At 33.0% G+C, this 20,653-nt stretch overlaps 3 protein-coding genes, 2 long non-coding RNA genes and 1 other non-coding gene across 29 annotated transcripts; 3 read left to right on the forward strand and 3 right to left on the reverse strand.

The window, feature by feature from the left end:
- Positions 1-1,748: 1,748 nt before the first annotated feature.
- LOC104769757 (tyrosyl-DNA phosphodiesterase 1) lies at positions 1,749-5,489 on the reverse strand. The gene is made up of 15 exons (XM_087504969.1): positions 5,048-5,489; positions 4,764-4,943; positions 4,469-4,660; positions 4,219-4,374; positions 4,076-4,136; positions 3,837-3,913; positions 3,401-3,754; positions 3,185-3,319; positions 2,964-3,113; positions 2,777-2,880; positions 2,644-2,697; positions 2,468-2,558; positions 2,280-2,363; positions 2,060-2,198; positions 1,749-1,969 (listed from the first exon to the last, which is right to left on the reverse strand). Exons 1-15 carry the CDS (start codon positions 5,060-5,062, stop codon positions 1,902-1,904), a joined length of 1,860 nt encoding a protein of 619 aa, XP_087361095.1. The 5' UTR covers positions 5,063-5,489; the 3' UTR covers positions 1,749-1,901.
- TRNAV-CAC (transfer RNA valine (anticodon CAC)) lies at positions 5,345-5,418 on the forward strand. The gene has a single exon. It is a non-coding gene; the product is annotated as a tRNA-Val (tRNA).
- A 235-nt stretch (positions 5,490-5,724) lies between the features above and the next one.
- LOC104769758 (uncharacterized) lies at positions 5,725-8,049 on the forward strand. Of its 24 annotated transcripts, none has more exons than XR_015593481.1 (6): positions 5,725-5,928; positions 6,082-6,192; positions 6,317-6,378; positions 6,481-7,271; positions 7,365-7,436; positions 7,847-8,049. It is a non-coding gene; the product is annotated as an uncharacterized LOC104769758 (long non-coding RNA). The 24 variants fall into 24 exon arrangements; XR_015593469.1 differs by having other exon boundaries at positions 6,112-6,192; positions 6,299-6,378; positions 7,726-8,049; XR_015593468.1 differs by having other exon boundaries at positions 6,112-6,192; positions 6,299-6,378.
- Positions 8,050-14,098: 6,049 nt separating this feature from the next.
- LOC104769759 (peroxidase 56) lies at positions 14,099-16,282 on the forward strand. Its single transcript, XM_010494043.3, has 4 exons — positions 14,099-14,572; positions 14,674-14,859; positions 15,189-15,354; positions 15,726-16,282. The coding sequence occupies exons 1-4, from the start codon at positions 14,342-14,344 to the stop codon at positions 16,133-16,135; spliced, it is 993 nt and encodes a 330-aa protein (XP_010492345.1). The 5' UTR covers positions 14,099-14,341; the 3' UTR covers positions 16,136-16,282.
- A 536-nt stretch (positions 16,283-16,818) lies between these two features.
- LOC104769761 (uncharacterized) lies at positions 16,819-17,612 on the reverse strand. Its single transcript, XR_764433.3, has 2 exons — positions 17,111-17,612; positions 16,819-17,005 (listed from the first exon to the last, which is right to left on the reverse strand). It is a non-coding gene; the product is annotated as an uncharacterized LOC104769761 (long non-coding RNA).
- Positions 17,613-19,032: 1,420 nt separating this feature from the next.
- LOC104769762 (small ribosomal subunit protein uS4z) lies at positions 19,033-20,489 on the reverse strand. Its single transcript, XM_010494044.3, has 3 exons — positions 20,315-20,489; positions 19,668-20,049; positions 19,033-19,397 (listed from the first exon to the last, which is right to left on the reverse strand). The coding sequence occupies exons 1-3, from the start codon at positions 20,340-20,342 to the stop codon at positions 19,214-19,216; spliced, it is 594 nt and encodes a 197-aa protein (XP_010492346.1). The 5' UTR covers positions 20,343-20,489; the 3' UTR covers positions 19,033-19,213.
- Between the last annotated feature and the right edge of the window lie 164 nt (positions 20,490-20,653).

Consider the following 20,653-nt stretch of genomic DNA (forward strand, 5'->3'; position numbering starts at 1 on the left):
AGTTTTAACCTCCCATGTGATGATAGGACACTCTTTCTCCCCTCTAATCAGGGAGCATGAGCATCCCCATCCTTCACGCCCCCTCCCACATGACCTCCTCTTTTCTCTGTTTTTTTTTCTCATTCTTATCTTTTTTTTTACGGTAGCGGTGAGATTACTATATCCAAAAATTTATGCTTTTAGTTACAACGTTCGCAAAGCTTGTATTTATAGCATTAGTGTTCGTACTAATATCATCGATGTACCATGCACCAGTCAAATTTAATACGCTTGAATACATGTTATTACAAAAAGGGAACATGCGAGTTTAACTTTTTTTTTCAATTTACGAAGTTATAGTACTCTAAACTCTTGCATATATAGAATAAGTAACAAAGAACTTGAGCCAATTCATTCATTGTCAAATGTTTTCAAATCAAAGTCTCGTAAAAATTAAGAATATTCAGAAAAAAATGCTTTTAATTCTTGGCATGTATTGATCTTTATTCTTTAATCACAACTAATCAGACACTTGTTGTTTGTAAGAGTTTTAATAATTTTCGAGAGCAAACAATCATTCCGAACCTTCCCTTCTTCCATAATAGAAAATATATAAACGAGCATGTTGGATACCATATATCAATTCTCTGGACACAACTACTGCGTGCTACCCTAAGTCGCAAAGCATATTCAAAGTTCTGGTTACTGACATGGCAGCTTGTGAATAGTCAGAACATAGAAGAAAGGATCGTTCTTACTCAATATATATCCAAATCTTGATAAGCTAATTGTCAAGATTCGAGGACTAAATTAGCATGCCAAATACTAGAAATTAACTTATATATGAATCTTATTATCTTAAAATTTCTCGATAGATATGATAAAAGGCCATATCATCAAAGAGAGGGACAGGTGTTCTTGGAAATGTAGACATTGACTGTGAATGCTTGTCTGCGTCTGTTTGTATTCTAAATGTCTATCGAATATGTACCACCAAAAATTCTTTCATTTTCTTTTTATTTTTTTTTATTCTCTTGATTTTTCTGTCTCAAATTTAAATCGTAGGTTTCTTGTAACCAACGACACGCTTCTGTCATAATAATTCGATATATACTTATGTCTCCGATCTCTGCATCTATATTTTGTGTTTGAAGTTCGTCGTACTTATCACTTATGCTAATTATGTTTGGACGCTACACAAATATAAATGTAAGAGCGTCGATGGAAGGTTTTATTGGTGAGCTGGTGGTTTACACTATATGCCTTGCTCCTCAACACATGTGAAGGGGTTAATCAATTTCAATCTCCTCAAACTATAGTAAAGTGTCAACAAAAAAGTAAGTAGAGATTAAGAGATAACAAAACGAATTACAAAACTTTAACAATACTCTGAATTGCCTAATTAAACCACTAAACTAATAAAGTAAGCTTCAAACTAGACAAATAAATAAGAATTATACCGTTTATGCAAACAAAATGCTAACATTATAAACTACATAAACCTATACGTAAGCATATAGAATAATAATAAGTCACAAAAAAAAAAAACTACTCGTAACCAAATAGTACAAATGTAAACAGTTAAAATTAGCCAACTCGTAAACTACTCTGTTGGCCCACGAGATTTTTTAACCTTTCAACCTCGTTCGTACGGCAGAGTGATGCCGACAGGCCACTTTTCTTTTTACAGTCTAAAAAACTTTATCAACCCTAGTCCTATCCTATCCATTGGTGGACTAATCCGGATTAATCCACAAGTTTCAATCTAGTTTCACACTAAATTTTTTGTTTCCATATATTTGATGAGATCGCTTAGCATTACTGAGTGAGTAGAATCATAAAGACAATCATTAATTGAGTGAGTAAACCCATAAAGCCAATCTTTCAAGTCTCAAGTCATAGCTACTAATGCTTTTAACTAACTATCTTGGCCAGACTTGCCCATACACATCCTTCTTCGAGTAGCCTCGGTCCCATGACCACGGAACATCTGAAATATTACAACACCCATAAAATGCGTTAAGAACACGCAAAAGAAAGAAGTGATATTTGTTGGAAAATGACTTGGGGAAAAAAAAACCTTCGGTTGAGTATGGCTTAGGAGGTAGTTGATAAGGAATTGGTAATGAGATTATCTCAGGCGAATCTCTATTTCCTTGCCAGGACATTGTCACTAGCTTACTCCTCTTCTCTACCTCGTCTTTCGTCTCTTGTTTTGCCTGTCAACATAAACACAATTGAGAGGTAAAGATCAAAGTTTCGGGTCCAGGATTACGTGTTTAGGAATTAGATCATTCTACCTTCATAGTACTTGTATTGTCCTCTGTGCATGAAAATTTACAACCTTGTGTTTTTACTGGAGATGGTAGAAACAGGACGCCCAACTAACAATATCATAGTCAATGGAATTTGGTCAGTAGTTATAAGACATCCAAGACTTTGCCTGAAACAAGACATCCAAGACTTTGCCTGAAACAAGAGATTTTACCTCGTAGGAACGTATCATCAACTGGGAATTGTTTTTCTGAAGTGCTCCCCAGGCCGCTTTGCTAAGATTAGATGAGGTTAGCAAGAACCATCTATGGAAGCAAAACAAAAACTGATCACTAAAGATGACACTTTTTATCAACTGAGTAACTAAAGATCGAGACTTTAAACTTTTACGCTAGCTTCTGGTCGCTGTAACGTGTGAACGTCTTTATATGTGGCATTGCACGACTGTAACATTAGAAATTATCAGAATTGAGTAGTAAACATAAGTTGGGTCTGTAAAAATGTTTGGTTTTTTTAAAGTTACCTGCGAGCACTATGATCCGCTTTCCATTTAGCCCAATATTTTTTCAAGAACGGTTTCTCTACGTTCTTCAATGGGCTCGGAATTGCATTGCCAGCAGCATAACCCTTTGTTTGAAGAGATTTCACAATTTAAACGAAAAAATCCATAATACATACAAAGAAATATGAAAAATTTATTCGGATTATACCTCTAAAGAACACCTGACGTCTTCTACTGTAGGCCATATTATCAATGGATCCCCGGGACCAAGAGGCGTTTTGTCCTCTGTTATACCAGAAGACAAAGAATCTCTAAATTCAGCCAACCACTTCTCGTCTAAAGAGCCAAGTGAAGAAAACTGCAATACGAAAAGATTGTAAAAGGAGACTTTTTGGCAAGCAATACAAATAACATGGAATGGAACACTACCTGATAAACTAAAGGGGATCTGCGGAACTCTCTATCGAAAATGCATTCTTGAAGGATACTCCGTAGCTTCATGTGTCCCCATTTTTTCAAGTTTAAACCAGTGTGGTATCCAGGGACCGATGCAATTAGTCGAACCTGGAATTTTTTTTTCGGACATCTTAGTAAACAATAAGTACACAAATCAGCCAAAAGAGTTTTAGAGAAACAGAAAGGTACCGTAGCATTGGAATAATCAAACTTTTTGAAGAAGGCTGCATTAATCTTCACATTACCACGACCAGGTAAGCTTGCAGTAAACTCAGGCCACTTAAGAACATTGAGGTAATCGATAAGATCACCTTCGAATCCACAACATTTAGGTGGATCTTTATTATCATCATCTTTCCAAGGGAAATCTTGCATCCACAAACCTTGGCTCTTGTTGTTCCAATCAACATGGATCAGATTTGCTGTGTGTACAACAACTCTCACACCTCGAGGATAGACAAGAAATATAGCTTTTGAATGGTGTGTTCCAAATGAAATAGGTAACCGGGGCTTATGAAGACTCCAATTAGCTGGCTTCTTCCTCTGATCAACAAAACAGAGATTGGATTTTTCAGTATACCATTTAACATCAATCAAAAGAAATCAGCAAACCGTCATAACAAACCTGTATATACTCTTGCCTACCATCACCTTCTCCATGGATGACCATAACCTGAGGAATGTTGGCCAGTTTCGGGCAAGCTACAAAAACATATAAATACAGTGAACCGAATTAAGTTAACAGACTTGAGACAACAGAAAATAGAACAAGAACTAAAAGAACTAATCATTTCCCATGAATGTACCACAAAAGAACTAATCATTTCGATAAACTCAACAAACAAAAAATATGAGAAAAGTCACCTGACATCAACCAGTCTACATCGACCATATAATTCGATAAGATTGCAGCAACAACGTCTCCCTGTCATTTTACAAACATAACTTCAGTCAAAGATGTCTGAAAAGAAATAAAAAATAACTAATATGTTTTGCATAAGACTAACCTCAATGACATCATTAATGGAAACACAAGAGGTATTAGCCCAATCAGGCAATCCATTAACACTCAAAAGCCTAAACGTTGAAGGTAGTATCTCATTAGGTGGAACAAATCGACGAATCGCCTCTACATCATCATCATCATCACCTTGTGCTTCACCCTAAAACAGTTTCATTACATCAAACAAAGCCTCAAAGAAACCCTCCCCAAACAAAAGCTGCACTCTTTAGTTAGGCCAAGTAAGTAAGTAAAACCTTTCGAGCTTTCTTAGCAGCTCTTTCATGGCATCCTCTGTTCTCAGTAGGTAGCAAAACTAGCTTAAAGAAATGATGACCAGGGATCAACTCAATAAGATCATCATTACTTACTAAAACCTCTTCACGGGGTTTTATTTTCTTCCTCTCGCCGTCGCCAGAAGACCTAATAACCACCGGATTCGTTCCTTCCTACACAAAAGACACAAACTTTATAATATTCCATGTGAATTGGCGATGAAAAGTTAGGTTTTTTGTTTTTTGTTTTTGAGGTTTGTTTGTTAATAGAGTTTACCACAGACAAGGACACTGAGCCAGACGAGGAAACGATGATGGAGATGTGTTTACGGCTGAGACGTTTATCAGCGATTGAAACGTTTCCACGGCCAATGATGTTTGGACCTTCGGATAAAGTTATCCTTGGAGATGAATCGTCTTCCTTTAAATCTGCTTTCAATGGAATCAAATACGCAACCTATTTTAACATATACACACACACACACACAAATAAATCAGAGAAAGACACCGACTTTTTCAGTAATTGGATGACAATTAAATTAGGGTTTTGTTTTGAGTTACCTGAGAGTGAGCCATTGAAGAAGACAAGTGCCTGAGGTTGAAGTGAACTGAGGAAGAAGAAGAAGAAGAAGAAGATGCAAAACGCAGCGTTTTAGTGAACCTAGCTAAAAGTCTAAAACGCTCAATGGGATCAAATAAGAAATTGCGAAAATTTTGGGATGTATCAACAAACTCATAGTAACGGTAGCGATTCTTCACGCCGGCGGCCGGCGAGAATCATGCACCACCGCATCATACTCATCCGATGGCTCTTTGTTGTATGATTTACTATAATAATTCGAGATCATTACCAACAAAGTCTGGGTGGTGTAGTCGGTTATCACGCTAGTCTCACACACTAGAGGTCCCCGGTTCGAACCCGGGCTCAGACATCTATTTTTATTTTTTCACTTTTTCTTGCATTGACATGTGCCCGTACTGAATTTTAAATACAAATGTTGATATCCGAACTACCATATCCCTACTATTATTTTGAAACACAGTTTATGGACTAAACCTTCGTTTTGTAAAAAATTACAAGGGTATGCCATTGGAGTTATGACCAAATATTCGATTTTTTTAGAGGGTAACAACGAAATTTCACACCCCTCTAAACGGATAAACACGCGGATCCTAAACGACCCATTTTAAGAATTCGGATCCTTTTATTTAATCGTGACCGTTGATTCATTTTTATCGTGTCCGTCGATTTAAAAAACCTAAAAAGGTGTTTTCTCTCTCTATACTCTTTGTCGCCGTCAATCACTTACACAAATCTTTTTTCTTTAGCCTTTCCTCTCTCGCCGTCTCTCCCAAATGGATTTTTTTTTTCTTTTTGTCGACAAAGTCGAAGAGATGTAGTCATGTAGAGGAAGAGAAGACGGCAAGATTTCATGGCTAAGGTTTTTGTTTCTCTTTTAACTAAATTTACATTTTAAGTCTATGTTTTATGAGTAAATTCCAAGTTTAATTGGAATTTTGTTTCAGAATCTTGATTTGTATAATGATTTTGTGTTTGTCTGATCATCATCACGATTTTGAGATGATAACCTCAGTCTCATTAATTCGCAATAACTCAACCTCAGAAACATGCGTGATTCATCTCTCCGGTCAAGTAAGCCTTGCTCTGTCGCCGCCGTCAATTTATGGTTTCATGCTCGCAAGAGGTAATATACCGTTATTAAAGATTATGTTTATGCAGAAGATTAATTCTGAACTAAATTACTTAAGGCAATAGAGAGTTTCATAAATGTTTACATGTATGACATGTAGTTTTTTTGGCCATGGAAGGTGCAGAGGATTTCCTTAGAATATGAAACATTTCAATATTATCAAGCTCTGGATGTGAAAAGGTTAATTTCATTTCTTTAAGCCAAATTTATAAAATATATATTCTACCACTTATAGAACAAACGTTGAGGTTTAACCTAACTTAAGGGACTTTTTGTCTCTAGGATTAGAGAGGTGACTTATAAGAAGAGAGGTGAAGATGATTCGGTGATCAATTTGAAGAAGAAGAAGAAGATATCGACTCCGAACATGAGTCCAATCCTCAGCCTAAGCCTAATTACGCTTCTATAAATCTCTCCCTCTTCTATGTCATTTAATTCGCCATGTTTTTTTTTCTTTTCAGTTTTTGCATATTCATGGGCAATGATTTTTTTTATCACACGTTGGACTGATTTCATATGCAATGGTTTTATTTAGGTGAATCTGTATGCAAGCTATTATTAGTCCATATTTTACTCCGTTTTCTTAGTTTCAAGTATAATCTTCTTCTTGACCTTAGTACACGTTGAACTTAATTCACTAAGGTTAGTTTTATAAAACATTTTTCTTTTAATAGTAGGGATTGGTGATGGTTCACTATCTGTATATTTATACATCCTTGAATGGTTTTAGATTTGAAAAACCGATACTTATAAGTAAACAGATCCTTATGATATTGGTGATGATTCGGTTTGTCTAAGTTGTATATTGCATGTTTTGGTAAATTAATTTGCAGAGTTTGGTTGTATCAGTTGCAGGTTCTGTTTCTAAGTTGTAGGTTTATTTTGAAATATAATTTTGTTTGGTTTACAGGCTTGATGATTCACGTTTACAGTTGAAATTTGATTTGCTTTAGATGCGTTTACGAAATGCTAGGAAACATGATGAGAAACTTGACACAAGTGGGACAACAATTCTCGAGAGTGCATCTAATTCCATTAAACGATTTGCAGTCCATCTAGCTCATCCTCTTAAGGTTTGAACTCTTTAACCAAATCCCAAAATCTTGATGTGATATTTCTCTTATCTTCAATCTTTGAAAGGTACTGATTTACTTATGTAACTTCAGCAATGCAGAGTCCTCCGGGTTGGAGAAGAAATCGGGATACACATACCACCACTCCTCACCATTTTCTTTGAGGTACGTATTACTATTAAATTCTTTTTGTTACCTTTTTCCTGAACCATTGTTAATATTTCTGGTTTCTTACCTTTTTGTTGTGTAAGTTTGCAGGTTTTAGTTAATTATTTTGTAGGGTTCGGTTAATTAATTTGCAGATTTTGATTATCTAAGTTGCATGTTTGGTTTGTCTAAGTTATATAGATTGCAGGTTTCGTTTGTCTATGTTACAAATTGTAGGTTTTTGTGAATTAATTTGGCTTTATAAGATGTAGGTTCAGGTTTGAGAAAATGCAGGTTTTCTTTGCAGGCTTGATGATTCATGTTTGCAGATGAAATTTTATGTCCCATAAATGCTTTTCAAAATGACTAAATGAGGAACTCGACAGAATTGTTACATTATATCTTCTTAGCAGACTTCAACAATGCAGGGTTCTCCAGGTTATGAACTGGGGAAATTTACAAGAAATATGTCAATGGTCGAATATGTGGAGCTGTAAGCTGCTAGCAAAAAGACAAGTTTCGTTTTTGTTTTTTTCCATTATACTCATTCTCTCTGTTAAATTATTTTGGAAATCATTAATGATATTTTGTATTTTGTGTGATCCAGTTATCAAAATTGAATTTTGATCCATATTTTGTTGAAAGTAGGATTCTATATGGTTAATGTTGTTATAATGTTTTTGTACTCAAATTAATTTGTGAAACCAAGACTTTTTGATATGGGAAAATCATTTATGATCATGTGTCTTTTGTCGACAATTTCCTGAGAAACCGGTTTGGACGACCTAAGAAGTAGCTTTAACAGAGAGAATTATAAGAATATGTAGACAAACAAAACCTTTAATGGAACAGGCAAGTTAACCCGGTCTTTTAAATTTAATCCGTCAATTTACTGAGAAACCGGCTTGGACGACCTTTAATGGAAAATCGTTAATGATCTGGCTCTATGGTATTATTTTTATATAAATGTTTGTAGAACGGGTTAATTATTTTATCACTTTAATACGTTAAAACTGAACTTACAATTATTTAAACAAATAACTATATAAATCTTTGATTTTAATATATCAATGTTTAAAATGTTAATAAGATATGTCAATTAAAGTATATAAACAAATTTATTAAATAATTTTTATTAAGATTAAAATTATACTGTTCAACCATTAAAAAAACATTAAATTTTACAATTTATGTTGTCTACTATGTAATTATTTAAATAAAAACATTAATGGAATATAAAATTTCTAACGGGATGGATCGAGACGAGATGGGATGAGACTGGACTGGACGAGATTTAACATCCCATTAAAAAACTTATTTTAACATTTTCAATAAAAGCGGGCTTTGCTTGATTATTACGGATGGATTGCAAAAAAAAAAATATTTTCGAGGTGATGAAGATGATGATCATGTTTATTTTTGGTATGAGTAGCGGTATTCTACATATACACTAAAATATTGACAAAACACCGTAAAAGAGTGGCCAAGTAATTTTTATGGAAAATTCTAATATTATAGAATTAAAATTTTACAACCTAAAAAGGTTTATTATTTGACTGAATATATGTTATACCAGTGTGTTTTTGAGTAATTTAATTAACTAATTAAATACATATACTTTTCAAAAAATAATAACTAAAATTTGAGAAGAGGTTCATTCTATTTATGGTATTAAGACGAGAAATAATATGTAAACTGAAACGGGTAATTCACATAATGAGAACCAATATATTGAACAATTTTTTTTTTTAATAAGGTCTTAAATTTTAGATAAAAATAGGAAATTAAAAAATATAAGTAGATAAAATTCAAATGTCAAGTTTTCACTAATTTTGATACGGATTGACTATGGAACATATAACTAACTATTTTGGAACAAGCAATTTTAAAATTTTGGTATTTTTGAAAACAGTTATATAGTTTTTGAAAATTATAATTTTTTGATAATTTCAACTTACTAAATAAAAATATATTCAACGAAGAACTCTGGTATCCATTTTTATTATTACCCCATCTCTTTTAGTAAACATTGTGTAACGATTCATAATTTTTTTAAAAACGAACATTAGACAAAAAAATTATGATTGATACGAGACGAGACAGGACTAGACGAGACGGGATGAGATGAGACGAGAGAGGATGAGTTGTGATGTGAGGAGATTGGACAGGACAAGACGTATTTCCTGTTCCAAAGTAAATACGTTTAGGTTTATTTAAAAAACAATCACATTAAAATAACGCATCTTTGCTACAACACCTGGATTAATATAATTCTTAGTCAACACCTGAATATTTTGTCTCGTGCTGTAGCACGGGTTACTACTCAACAAGTGACAATGAATTTTTCATTATCAAAATGACAATTGCTTTGGCTATATAACTTCACTAGAATTCCAAAATTTTAATCTTGACATTTTTTTTAAAAAAATGTTAAAACAGAGAGTTGTCCTTACATAAGTTAATTTTCCTATCTTTTTCTGTCTATCACATAAAATATAGATAGTAAAACTTTTACTGAAATGCTAGTATTCCACTTATGAATTAAGCCATTCAATGTTTTTTTTTAAAAGAAATATATTATTGGAAAATTATTTACCCTGTTAATTAACACCGATATTAGAACACTGATTTGAACATGCTTATATGTCAACCACATGTCCTAATATGAAAAAGGGAAATGACAATGATCAACACAAAAATAATCACTATATTACATACTAAAAAAAATAAAACTATAATAAGAGATGCGGCGAGACAAGACATGATAAGATGTGATGTATTTTCTCTTACAATTGAAAAAGACTATATAATTTCAACCAAAATCTAATTAAAAGACGATTGAAAATATTTAATCATAAGATTTATTTAGTTTTTAAATATACTCTTAATATCACCAGAATTATCTTAATGTTTCTGCACATAATTATATAACAGAATGTAAATTAAATTATAATTAAAAGTCGAATCTATTTATGGCATTACGATGAGAAGTAGTGGATATGAGACATAAATGAGTAATTTGTATAATAGAAAAAATGGTACTTAAACGATTTACAAAAAAAATGTTGACTCTGTGACATGTAAATAATTACTTTGAGACGAGTAATTTGAGAATTTTAGATATTTTTGAAAATATTTGAGAATTTATGAGAATTACAATTTCTACTAACTATATAAATTAAACATTCAAATGGATAATACATGTATTTCGTATAAAGTTTTTAGCCAAAATTTATTAATAACATTATTATATGGATAATTATTTAAAAGAAAATGGTTATGGGACATAAAAATTATAACGGAATGGATTAGGACGGGATGGGATGAGATTATACAAGATTTAACACCCGTAACCAAATTCCTTTAATATTTTCAACAAACACAGACTGTGATTATTATGGATGGAATGCAAAAAAATATATATCTTCCAGTTGATGAAGATCATGTTTACTTTCAGTACGAGTTGCACTGTTCTATATATACACCAAAATATTGACAAAACACCGTAAAAGTATGGAAACCTAATTTTTATGGAAATATTGATATTATACAATTAAAATTTTACGACCTAAAATGGTTTATTATTTGACCGAATATATGTTTTACCAGTATTTTTTATGTAATTTAATTTACTAATTAAGTACATATACTTTAAGAAACAATAATTAAATTTTGAAAAAACCCAATTTATTTATGGTATTTATTAAGAAATAGTATACGTAAACTGAAACGGGGAACTTTGGTATTCCATCTAAATATAATTTTTGAAAATTATAATTTTTAATTTCAACTAAAATAATAAAAAAATATTCAACACAGAACTCTGGTATTCCGTCTATAAAACTTACCCAATCTCTTTTTGTAAAAACTGTCTAAATATTTTATATACAAGATAACGAACGTAAGACAAAAAATTCTGATGAATACGAGACGAGACTAGATGAGATGAGACAGGATGAGATGGGATGGGTTGGGATGTAAGGGGATGTGACAGGACGTTTTTCATTACAAATTAAACATGATTAGGTTTAATTTTTTAATTTATACATGTGCTGTAGCACTCGGATTAATATATTTTTTAGTCATTTATATGAAAATATTTTGTGCCGTGCTGTAGCACGGGTTACTACCTAGTTGATAGTTGTTGTGTGGGTGTCTGAATCGAACTAACATAATGCATGTCGCTAACAAGCTAAAACAAAAAAACAAAGTATATATGAATGATAATTTTATATAAGAAACGTGATATGCAAAGAAATGATTAACAACCTTTGGGTGTATTATAATATATACTGGTGCACATTATTTGAGAACATGAACAAAAGAACAACTTACATTAACACTGTTACCGGTAATTAATAAACATTTGTAAATATTGTAACTAAAGAGCCATTACTCAGTTGATAACTAGACCTTGTACTTAAACATTTAGGGTTTTTAATTTTTATATATGCATACGTTCTACTACGTACTTTCTTTTAATAACTTGTATCTGCGTTAACAACGTTAACAAAAACATTTCCTCCTTAACTTTCTATATAATATAATGTCGTAAGCGAGTTCTTCTTGTTTGATTGAGTGAAGCAGTAGAGCACGGTCCTAAGTCCACCTCCCCCCAACGCACACCATGCATTACGTATACGTTGAAATGTTACAATCACATGAATGTGACTGGAACTGGATGAACATGCACATTGTTACGGGCTTACGAGGGCAAAATAATTGATGTGATCAAGTCCAAATATAAAACGACAAGAGAATAATTGATGTGATCAAGTGCAAATATGAAACTGTTTTGTAGTTTCAGTCCAGCGTTTGTACGATACAGTCAAAAGGATAATAAATAATTATGATAAACAAATCTTAAGATGTATTATTTTCTCCTACTACCATATCATTGTATCTTTGTCAGTTTAGAAGTCCAATATCACAAGCAGTACTAGATTTGGACCCGTGTTAGAGCACGAGTTGAAATTCTTTTTATTTGTATTATAATTTCAAAATAAAATATAATTTATAAGACGGTTTAGTATTGTAAACTGAGAAACGATTGTTATTATTTTTATTTTTATTTTGTATGAATATGAGAGATGTATTTTGGTGAATCGAGATCTGAATGATTTTTATCATTGTTCTTTAACCAGGACCGGACCGGCCGGTCGGTTTGATCCAACCACAACCCGATAGGTATTCTGGTCAGGGTAACCTCTTAAAACCTAACAAATAAAACCCTCAAAAAACCAGAAAAAACCGCTAAAAACCCATAAACCGGTGGTTGAACCGGTGAGTCAGACCGGGTTGTTAGTCTCAAATTAAAATATTTTATTTTGGTAAAATTTTAAAATCAAACCAAATTAAAGATAAATGTTGTTATTTAAAGACATTGATTTATATTAAAAGCTTGAAAGGGTGTTAGATCAGATTTTATTTTGAAATCCACAATAAAATCTCGGAAATCACGATTAAGTGTGATTAATTGCAAAGTTTTTATTTCTTTTTACGCCTAACAGTATATTTTTATGCCTAACACTATATTTGGTGTAACAATATATGGAATAATCATAATATTTTTTGGAAATTGTATAAATCATTGTAATATTATCTTTAAGAGGATTCTTTGAGATATTCTTTAGTGTATTTGTAATTTCATATAGCTACGGATTTCATCTATTACATTTATTTTGTAACCAACCTATATTTAATATATTATCTATTTTGTAACCAACTTATAAAAATTATCGATTCTACAAAAAAAATTGTGTACTTCCGTTTTATTATAAAAAAAAATTGTGTACTTTCTTTTTATGATTGAGAGTATATTTTATCCTCTTAAGTAATTTGGTTAACGTTGTGGTTTATCAATAAAATCTCAGGAAAATAATTGGTAATATTGTGATTGTAAATCTTTGGAAACAACGTAATCTTCCGAACATAAAGTTTGGAATATCCATGAAATATCAATTTAGAATAACCAGTTTAAAATTTTCGGTTACAATTAAAGTTTTATTTGTTACCATTAATATATGAACTATCAATTTGTAACCAATTAATATATGAATTAATCTATAACCTATTTGTAACCATTTATTTGTAACCTATTTGTAAACAATTAAAATAATGTTATGTACTTCTCTTTTACTAAAAGGGGATTCACTATACTTCCCTTTTATGTGTTACCATTAATATATGAAATATCAACTTGTAACCAATTAATATATGGATTAATCTATAACTTATATATAATCTATTTGTAACCATATATTAAAATTATAAAGTCTACCAAAACAATGTTGTGTACTTTCCTTTTATTAAAAAGGGGATTGTTAATTGTTAATTCTCCTACCTACCACATATTTTGTCTACGTGTTAAATAGACTAGATATGAACGGCTTGTGTTAACATTTTAAATGTTACAAAACGTACAATAATATTGTAGTTTTTCTTGTGGTTTACATGTCAGTTTCAAGTTAGTAGCTAGTTATTGACAAATTACCATTACTTAGTTATTTTTTTTTATATACATTTAAATGCCTAATTGACGAAGATATCTGAACATTACCTAGTTAAAAAAACTTTAAGTTTCTGCATGGTTTTTATTTTTCCTTGTTTAAAATTATTTGGCAGCCTTTTTCTGGTGGAAATAGTAATATATATACATCAAGCAAGCCGATAAGAGCCATAAAGAAATTATAATTATTCTCCACAAACAATTATATATAATTCAACAAAATTACAAAACATTCCACATCTTGCTCTTTAAAAGTCAATTCTGTAACCACGAACATTTTTATTTTATACTAACTATAGTACTTATAATTTCCGTGACATTAACTATTACAGTACTTTAGTATAAATAACAACACCAATCTTTATGTCAATTAGTTAGCATCAAGCATCGATCAAAAAAAGAAGCTCATAACAATATGGCTGCTTTGAAGATGACTATCTCTTGTTTCGTCTTTCTTCAAGTACTATCGTGCTTGCTCTCTTCATTTGCTCCAACCAATGCTCAAGGATTGAAAGTTGGGTTCTACGACAAGTTATGCCCGAAAGCCGAGCTTATTGTCAAGAAGTCTATCTTCGAGGCAATGAAGAAGGATCTAACACTTGGAGCTCCTTTGCTAAGAATGTTCTTCCACGATTGCTTCGTTCGGGTAATATAATGTTCTTTCTTGACGATCTAACACTTGGAGCTCCTTTTCTTTTTTTTTGGGCACTTAATCCATTTAGTTAAGATTGAATCATGTTGTTTTAGGGGTGCGAGGGCTCGGTCTTGCTAGATCTAAAGAACAAAAAAGATGAGAAAAACGCAATTCCTAACCTCTTCCTTCGAGGGTTTGAGATCATAGACGATGCCAAGGCAGCTCTAGAAAAGGAATGTCCGGGCATTGTTTCCTGCTCTGATGTATTGGCTCTTGTCGCTAGGGATGCGATGGTTGCGGTAAGTATAAAGTTTTAGTATCAAGTGATAGTTATTTAATATTTCGTCAAGCTCACGGCATCTTTATTACTCGATCCTTATTTGCTTATTGACATTTTTTACATGGCGATTGTAGAGTATAGACTACATAACTCGTCTTTAAAATTAAAAAAAATGCTACAAAATGCACTTGACTTAATTTCTCAAGAGACTAGTAGCTAGTTCAGGTTTAGGTTTGAGCTTTTCTGACTGATCATAAAGAAAATATAATTCATACAATCTAATTATATATGATATGTTGGATTTTTTACATTATATATTTTATGGTACACAAACCAATATATATTCAGCTCAATGGACCGTCGTGGGAGGTTGAAACAGGAAGAAGAGATGGTCTGGTTACAAACATCAATGAGGCCCTATCAAACCTACCATCACCATTTAATAATATCAGTAGCCTTATCACCCAATTCAATTCCAAAGGCCTCAACAAAAAAGACCTCGTTGTGCTTTCAGGTATATATGTCATAAAACCAGAAAAATCATAAATTATACTTGGCGCATTAAAATAATTAAAGTGCAGTGTTCTTTGAACAAACAAGAATATCAGATTAAAACTCATTAACAAAGAACAATACATATTGCTCTTGGTATTGGTTTTGTCTGACATCTGATAGGATTGACCTGAAAATTAGAAAAAGCAGTCTCCAGGGAAAAATTTTGACATTGAAAAAGATCATACTTGCTTGAAATATCAGATTTTGAAATACTCTGTTCTTCTACATATTAATTTCGTAGATTAATCTTAGTATTGGCTTAGGATAATAACATAATAAAAATAAAGATCATTCTCAACTTATTTGTATATATTTTACATTCTGATATAGGTGGGCACACAATTGGGAACGGACACTGTCCTCAAATCACAAACCGGCTCTACAATTTCACAGGAAAAGGAGATAGTGATCCAAGCTTAGACACGGAATACGCGGCCAGCCTCAGAAAAATATGCAAGCCAACGGATACGACGACGGCTTTAGAAATGGATCCAGGAAGCTTTAAAACGTTCGATGAAAGCTACTTCAAGCTTGTGTCTCAAAGGAGAGGCCTGTTTCAATCCGATGCAGCTCTTTTAGACAATCAAAAAACAAAGTCTTATCTTCTCAACCAAATGAAAAGTGATAGGTCTACTTTCTTTAAAGACTTTGGTGTCTCTATGGTAAAGATGGGTCGGATTGGGGTTTTAACAGGTAAGGCTGGCCAAATTCGCAAGAATTGCAGAATGGTTAACAAATAAAGTCACAGATGTGTTTTTGTGAGATTGTGTTGTTATATTACTGGTGTTTTTTTTTTTCCTAAATAAATAATATGTGAATTAAACATATTGTTGAAAAGTCTGCCATTATTTATGGAGCAATATTAAGAGTCTCGAACTCTTTTAATTTGTCGAGTTTTGTTTCTGCCATCTTTAGAGGTTATTTCCCTCTGTAATTTGACATTATTTACATGATATAAATGGCTAGTGACAACAAAATCCAAAATCGTTACACCAAAAAATATGATTAGATCATAAATATATAGTTTGCTTTAATCTCATATATAAGATTTGTAATATTTTGTTTGTTGGCTTGCCTAATCTAAACTCTGTATATAGATTTGTGTGGTTTTGTAATGAACGTTGTTTCATTATACTAAAGTAGTGGTAAACAAAGAGCTAAAAAGTTTCAACATTTATTAGGATTATGAATATATTTGGCCAGTGAAATAGCTTTCAAAATTAGTCGAACTTATCTTCAATGTCTACCTATTAAATATTTTATGTTTGAATATTAAAACATCTACATATTAGGACGGGGCATTGATTTTGGATTTGTTTATTTCTTAAACCTGATAACCTCTATACTCTAGTAGTCGAGTCACATAGTCTATGTATGTGTTATATAGTTTGATAAAGGGATTCATATGTTAAAACAAAAGTGATAAGAGCATAAAGTCTCATGGATCGGAGCTCATTCATATATACATTCACGGTTTTATATACACATGACATTTGATGACCAGATTAAAAAGAAACAAAAAAAAAAAAAAGACACTCTCTTAAAGGATCTTCCAGAAAACATAACGAAACAGAGAAAGTAAAACAGTAAACGCAGAGGATGAGTATCGCCTGCACAACACAAAAAAAAAAAAAAAACAAGAAGATCAAAACCACAAAAAAAAAAACTAAGCTCAATACATAAACAGATACACGTACGAATCGATGGAGACGTACCTTTGATCTAGGAAGATCTCACTTTACCGCTAAGAGGCGAACAAGGCAGGTTTTGCCGAGTGATCAGTAACAGATTAAAACGACGTGGACGTATAAATCGTCGATGATCCTCCACTGGATTGATCATCATCACTTTGTCTTCGAGGAGAACGTAGAGATCCTCTTCCCTGATCTTCAAAACCTGGCTATGAACAACTCTCTCCTTAGCCGTGATCCAACGTCCCACCGATCTAGGAGACTCTGTCTCAGCTTCCGACGAACCACTGCTCTCTGTTTCAACCTCCTCCTCAACCATCTTCTTAGCTATCATCGCCTCCATCTCAGACCACGATTCACCTTCTCCTCCTCCTCCTCCTCCTCCTCTCATCATCATCAGCGTTTATAAAGAGAGAGATTTGTGAAGAACAAGAAATTCGAAATTCGAAATTTTGAAATTTTTTTTAATGTGAAGTGTGAGAGACATGTGAAACGGAGCTCTTTATATTTATATATACAGTGGCACAGACAAGACACAGAGATCTGCTTTAGTTAAACCGAAACGGTTACTGTTTGACGTGTCGGTGATGATGACGTCACTTGAAAGATTAATAGCCATGGATATTTCGCCACGTGGAACGGTTTTATCTCTGTGTGTGTGTGTTTGTTGTTGTTTGACCGGTGTGAGATGATGAGACGTGTGGAAGAAGAGGATATCGGATCTGGAAAACGACCAAATCCGGCGCCGTTTTTGTTCGGCATCTTTTTCAGTAAAACTTCCAAAGGATTATTGCCACGTCATCCCCACCAAAACAAAAAAAAAATCTGAATTTAGATTTTGTTTTTTGTTTTTACATTGATATACAACAACATTATCAAAGATCCATGACTCCATGTTATGTTGTACAGGTATAGAGGTTATAATTATTTCTAATGTTTTTGGGATATTTTATTTAGTCATATCAGATATTTGTTGTAGTGTATTATATTATTTCGTTGATTTTAGTTATGTTTTTTAGATTTTTTTTGACAACAAGTGTGTTACACATGAACTTCTATTAATTGTAGTCAAATTGAACTATTTTGTTCTTTGCGTAGATGGGGAGTCAAAACAGAGAAAATTTTGAAATCCACTTTAAGCATTTGAAAAGGTTTTATACCCGACCAAACGTCTACTCAAACATATTTATACTATAACCTTTCAATCTTTTTCCGTGGAGATGTAACTAATATAAAACTATAGTTTTCTTATTTAAACAATAATGGAATTATGATGGTCGAATGATTGGTGATATAAAATGTTATAAAAATTAGAAGATTCACATCTCCATCGGGCAGATTTTCAAAATCAAGCCATAGTAATGTAGAACCAGAAGGAAAATAAAAAAATCATAATGTAAAAGTCGATTTCAAACTTTCAAAGTATACGTGTGAAAATGGGATTGATTTGGTTGTCTTATGTCTCTCATTGAGGGATTAATGAATATTAATAACCATACTAGTATTTTTCTTCATTTACGTGTCGGAACAGCCGACCGTTGCTTGAATCTTTTATGTATAAACAAAATTGTATTGTAAAACTGTTTTTATTACGATGGCAAGATGGTTTCCACGTAGCACGCATGTAACACGTGTGTTAGTATGATACCGAGTGTTGGGTAACAAATGTTAGTGTGATATCTCACTAAAATTGTATAATCACTGACGGTGATATCACTAAAAAAATTTTAAAAAAATTTAAAATCGACTTAAAGAATATAGAGTCAATGCAAAAAGGCTTAAAGGAAATACTAAAAATTCAGAGCTAATGGCCCAAAATTATAAGCCTGGCTAGAGTTGATGGATCACTATTCTATGCAAATCTTTGATCAAGATGACCAATCTATTTTTGTGCTCAATCTAGAGATGGCTTTCAAAAGCGTCAATGTAAATATAGGTTAAGCAAGTAGACAAAACTTTTAAGGATAAATTGTGAGAAATAGATAACCCAAAGGTTCAGCAATCTCTGCGAGTAAAATAAAACGAAACCATAAAACAATCCTCTGAAAAACGAACAACAAAGTCTTGGATACTACAAAAGATCAAAAAGCAGATTGCTTCATAGCTAAAACGGCACGACTTTCAGATTTACTCTTCATCATCACCGTCAGCGTCACCACCAGAGGCTTTCTTGGATGCAGACTTCTCGTTCCTTCTCTTCACTCTTCCTGGACGGCCACCACCGAAGGGACTGGTCAGAGCAAAGTCGATGTGCTTCTGTGAATCAAGTCTCACCATGAATGATGGAATGTTCACCAATTGCTTTCCAACCCTAGAACAACAGTAAAGAAACAAAACCAGGATGAGTAATCAATCAACATATATGCCAAGAATCAAAACAAGACATTATAAGCAAAGACAATCTGGTTTAACCAGCCAAACAAGAGCAAATTGTGAGAAGATCATTCATCGTGTACAACTTCATAAACCAATCCAGACTATTATAAAATCATTTCAAAACAAGTCATCAGTCTCAATTCAGATCCATTTGACAGGACAAAGATAACAAGTACAAATGAAATGAGTAGAAGAAGCCAAATACCTGATATGCCTCTGCCTGATCAAGACACGAGAGTGATGGATAGACTTAGCCATACCAGACTTGAACACAATAGTCTGAAGACGACGTTCAAGAAAGTTCTCCACAGTCAAGGCCAAGACGTAATCGAGCTTGTTCTGGCTCTCATCAAGAAGACCATAACGGTTCATCCTACGCAAAAGAGCCTCACCTTCGAAGATCCTCTTTGGATTCTTCTCATCAAGGGTAAGAAGATCCCTAGCAGCATTACGGATACGGCTAAGAGCGTACTGCACTCTCCAGAGCTCACGCTTGTTACGGAGACCATACTCACCAACAAGCTTCAATTCAGAGTCAAGACGCTCCTTCTCGTAAGGACGACGTGGTCCCTTGAAGGTCTTTCCATCTATTCAACCAAAAACAACACACAATCAAACCAGCAACAAGGTTAGATCTCCAAAGCTTTATATCAGAGATTGATTCAGTACACGAAATGAATATACAGAATCAACAGCTCAGATTCACATATCTATATAACAACACTACACAGGGCGTGGGATCAAAAACCTTAGATAATCCCTAATCTAACAGGTAAGTTTGATGACTGCGGAGAACGAATCGGAAATGAGAGTAGTAATCTAGAGGAAAAAGGAACGAAGAAGAAAGCTTACAGTTGCGGTAGTAGCAAACGTGCACCATATCTTCGTCTCCTTACTGCAAAAATCGGCGATCTGAATAACTAGGGCACGCAGAGAGCAATGAAGGAGACGAATGAGGCGTTTTATAGGATTTCTTAAAACCCTAACGCTACACTCTCACTTTCTTTGTTGGGCCTTTATAACTTAAGGCTTTATTATTTGTTGGCCCGATTTAATTAGTTTATAATGTTTTTGGGCTTGGGCTCCGATTTTTATTCCTTTTTTTTCTCTGTCACCAAATTAACGATTTCTTTTTGACATTTAGATCTACATATCATAAAAACTAATAATTGCAAGGATTTTGAGATGTTT

The sequence above is a fragment of the Camelina sativa genome, chromosome 20 (assembly GCF_030686135.1).
Source record: "Camelina sativa cultivar CO46 ecotype springtype chromosome 20, ASM3068613v1".
Lineage (NCBI taxonomy): Eukaryota > Viridiplantae > Streptophyta > Magnoliopsida > Brassicales > Brassicaceae > Camelina > Camelina sativa.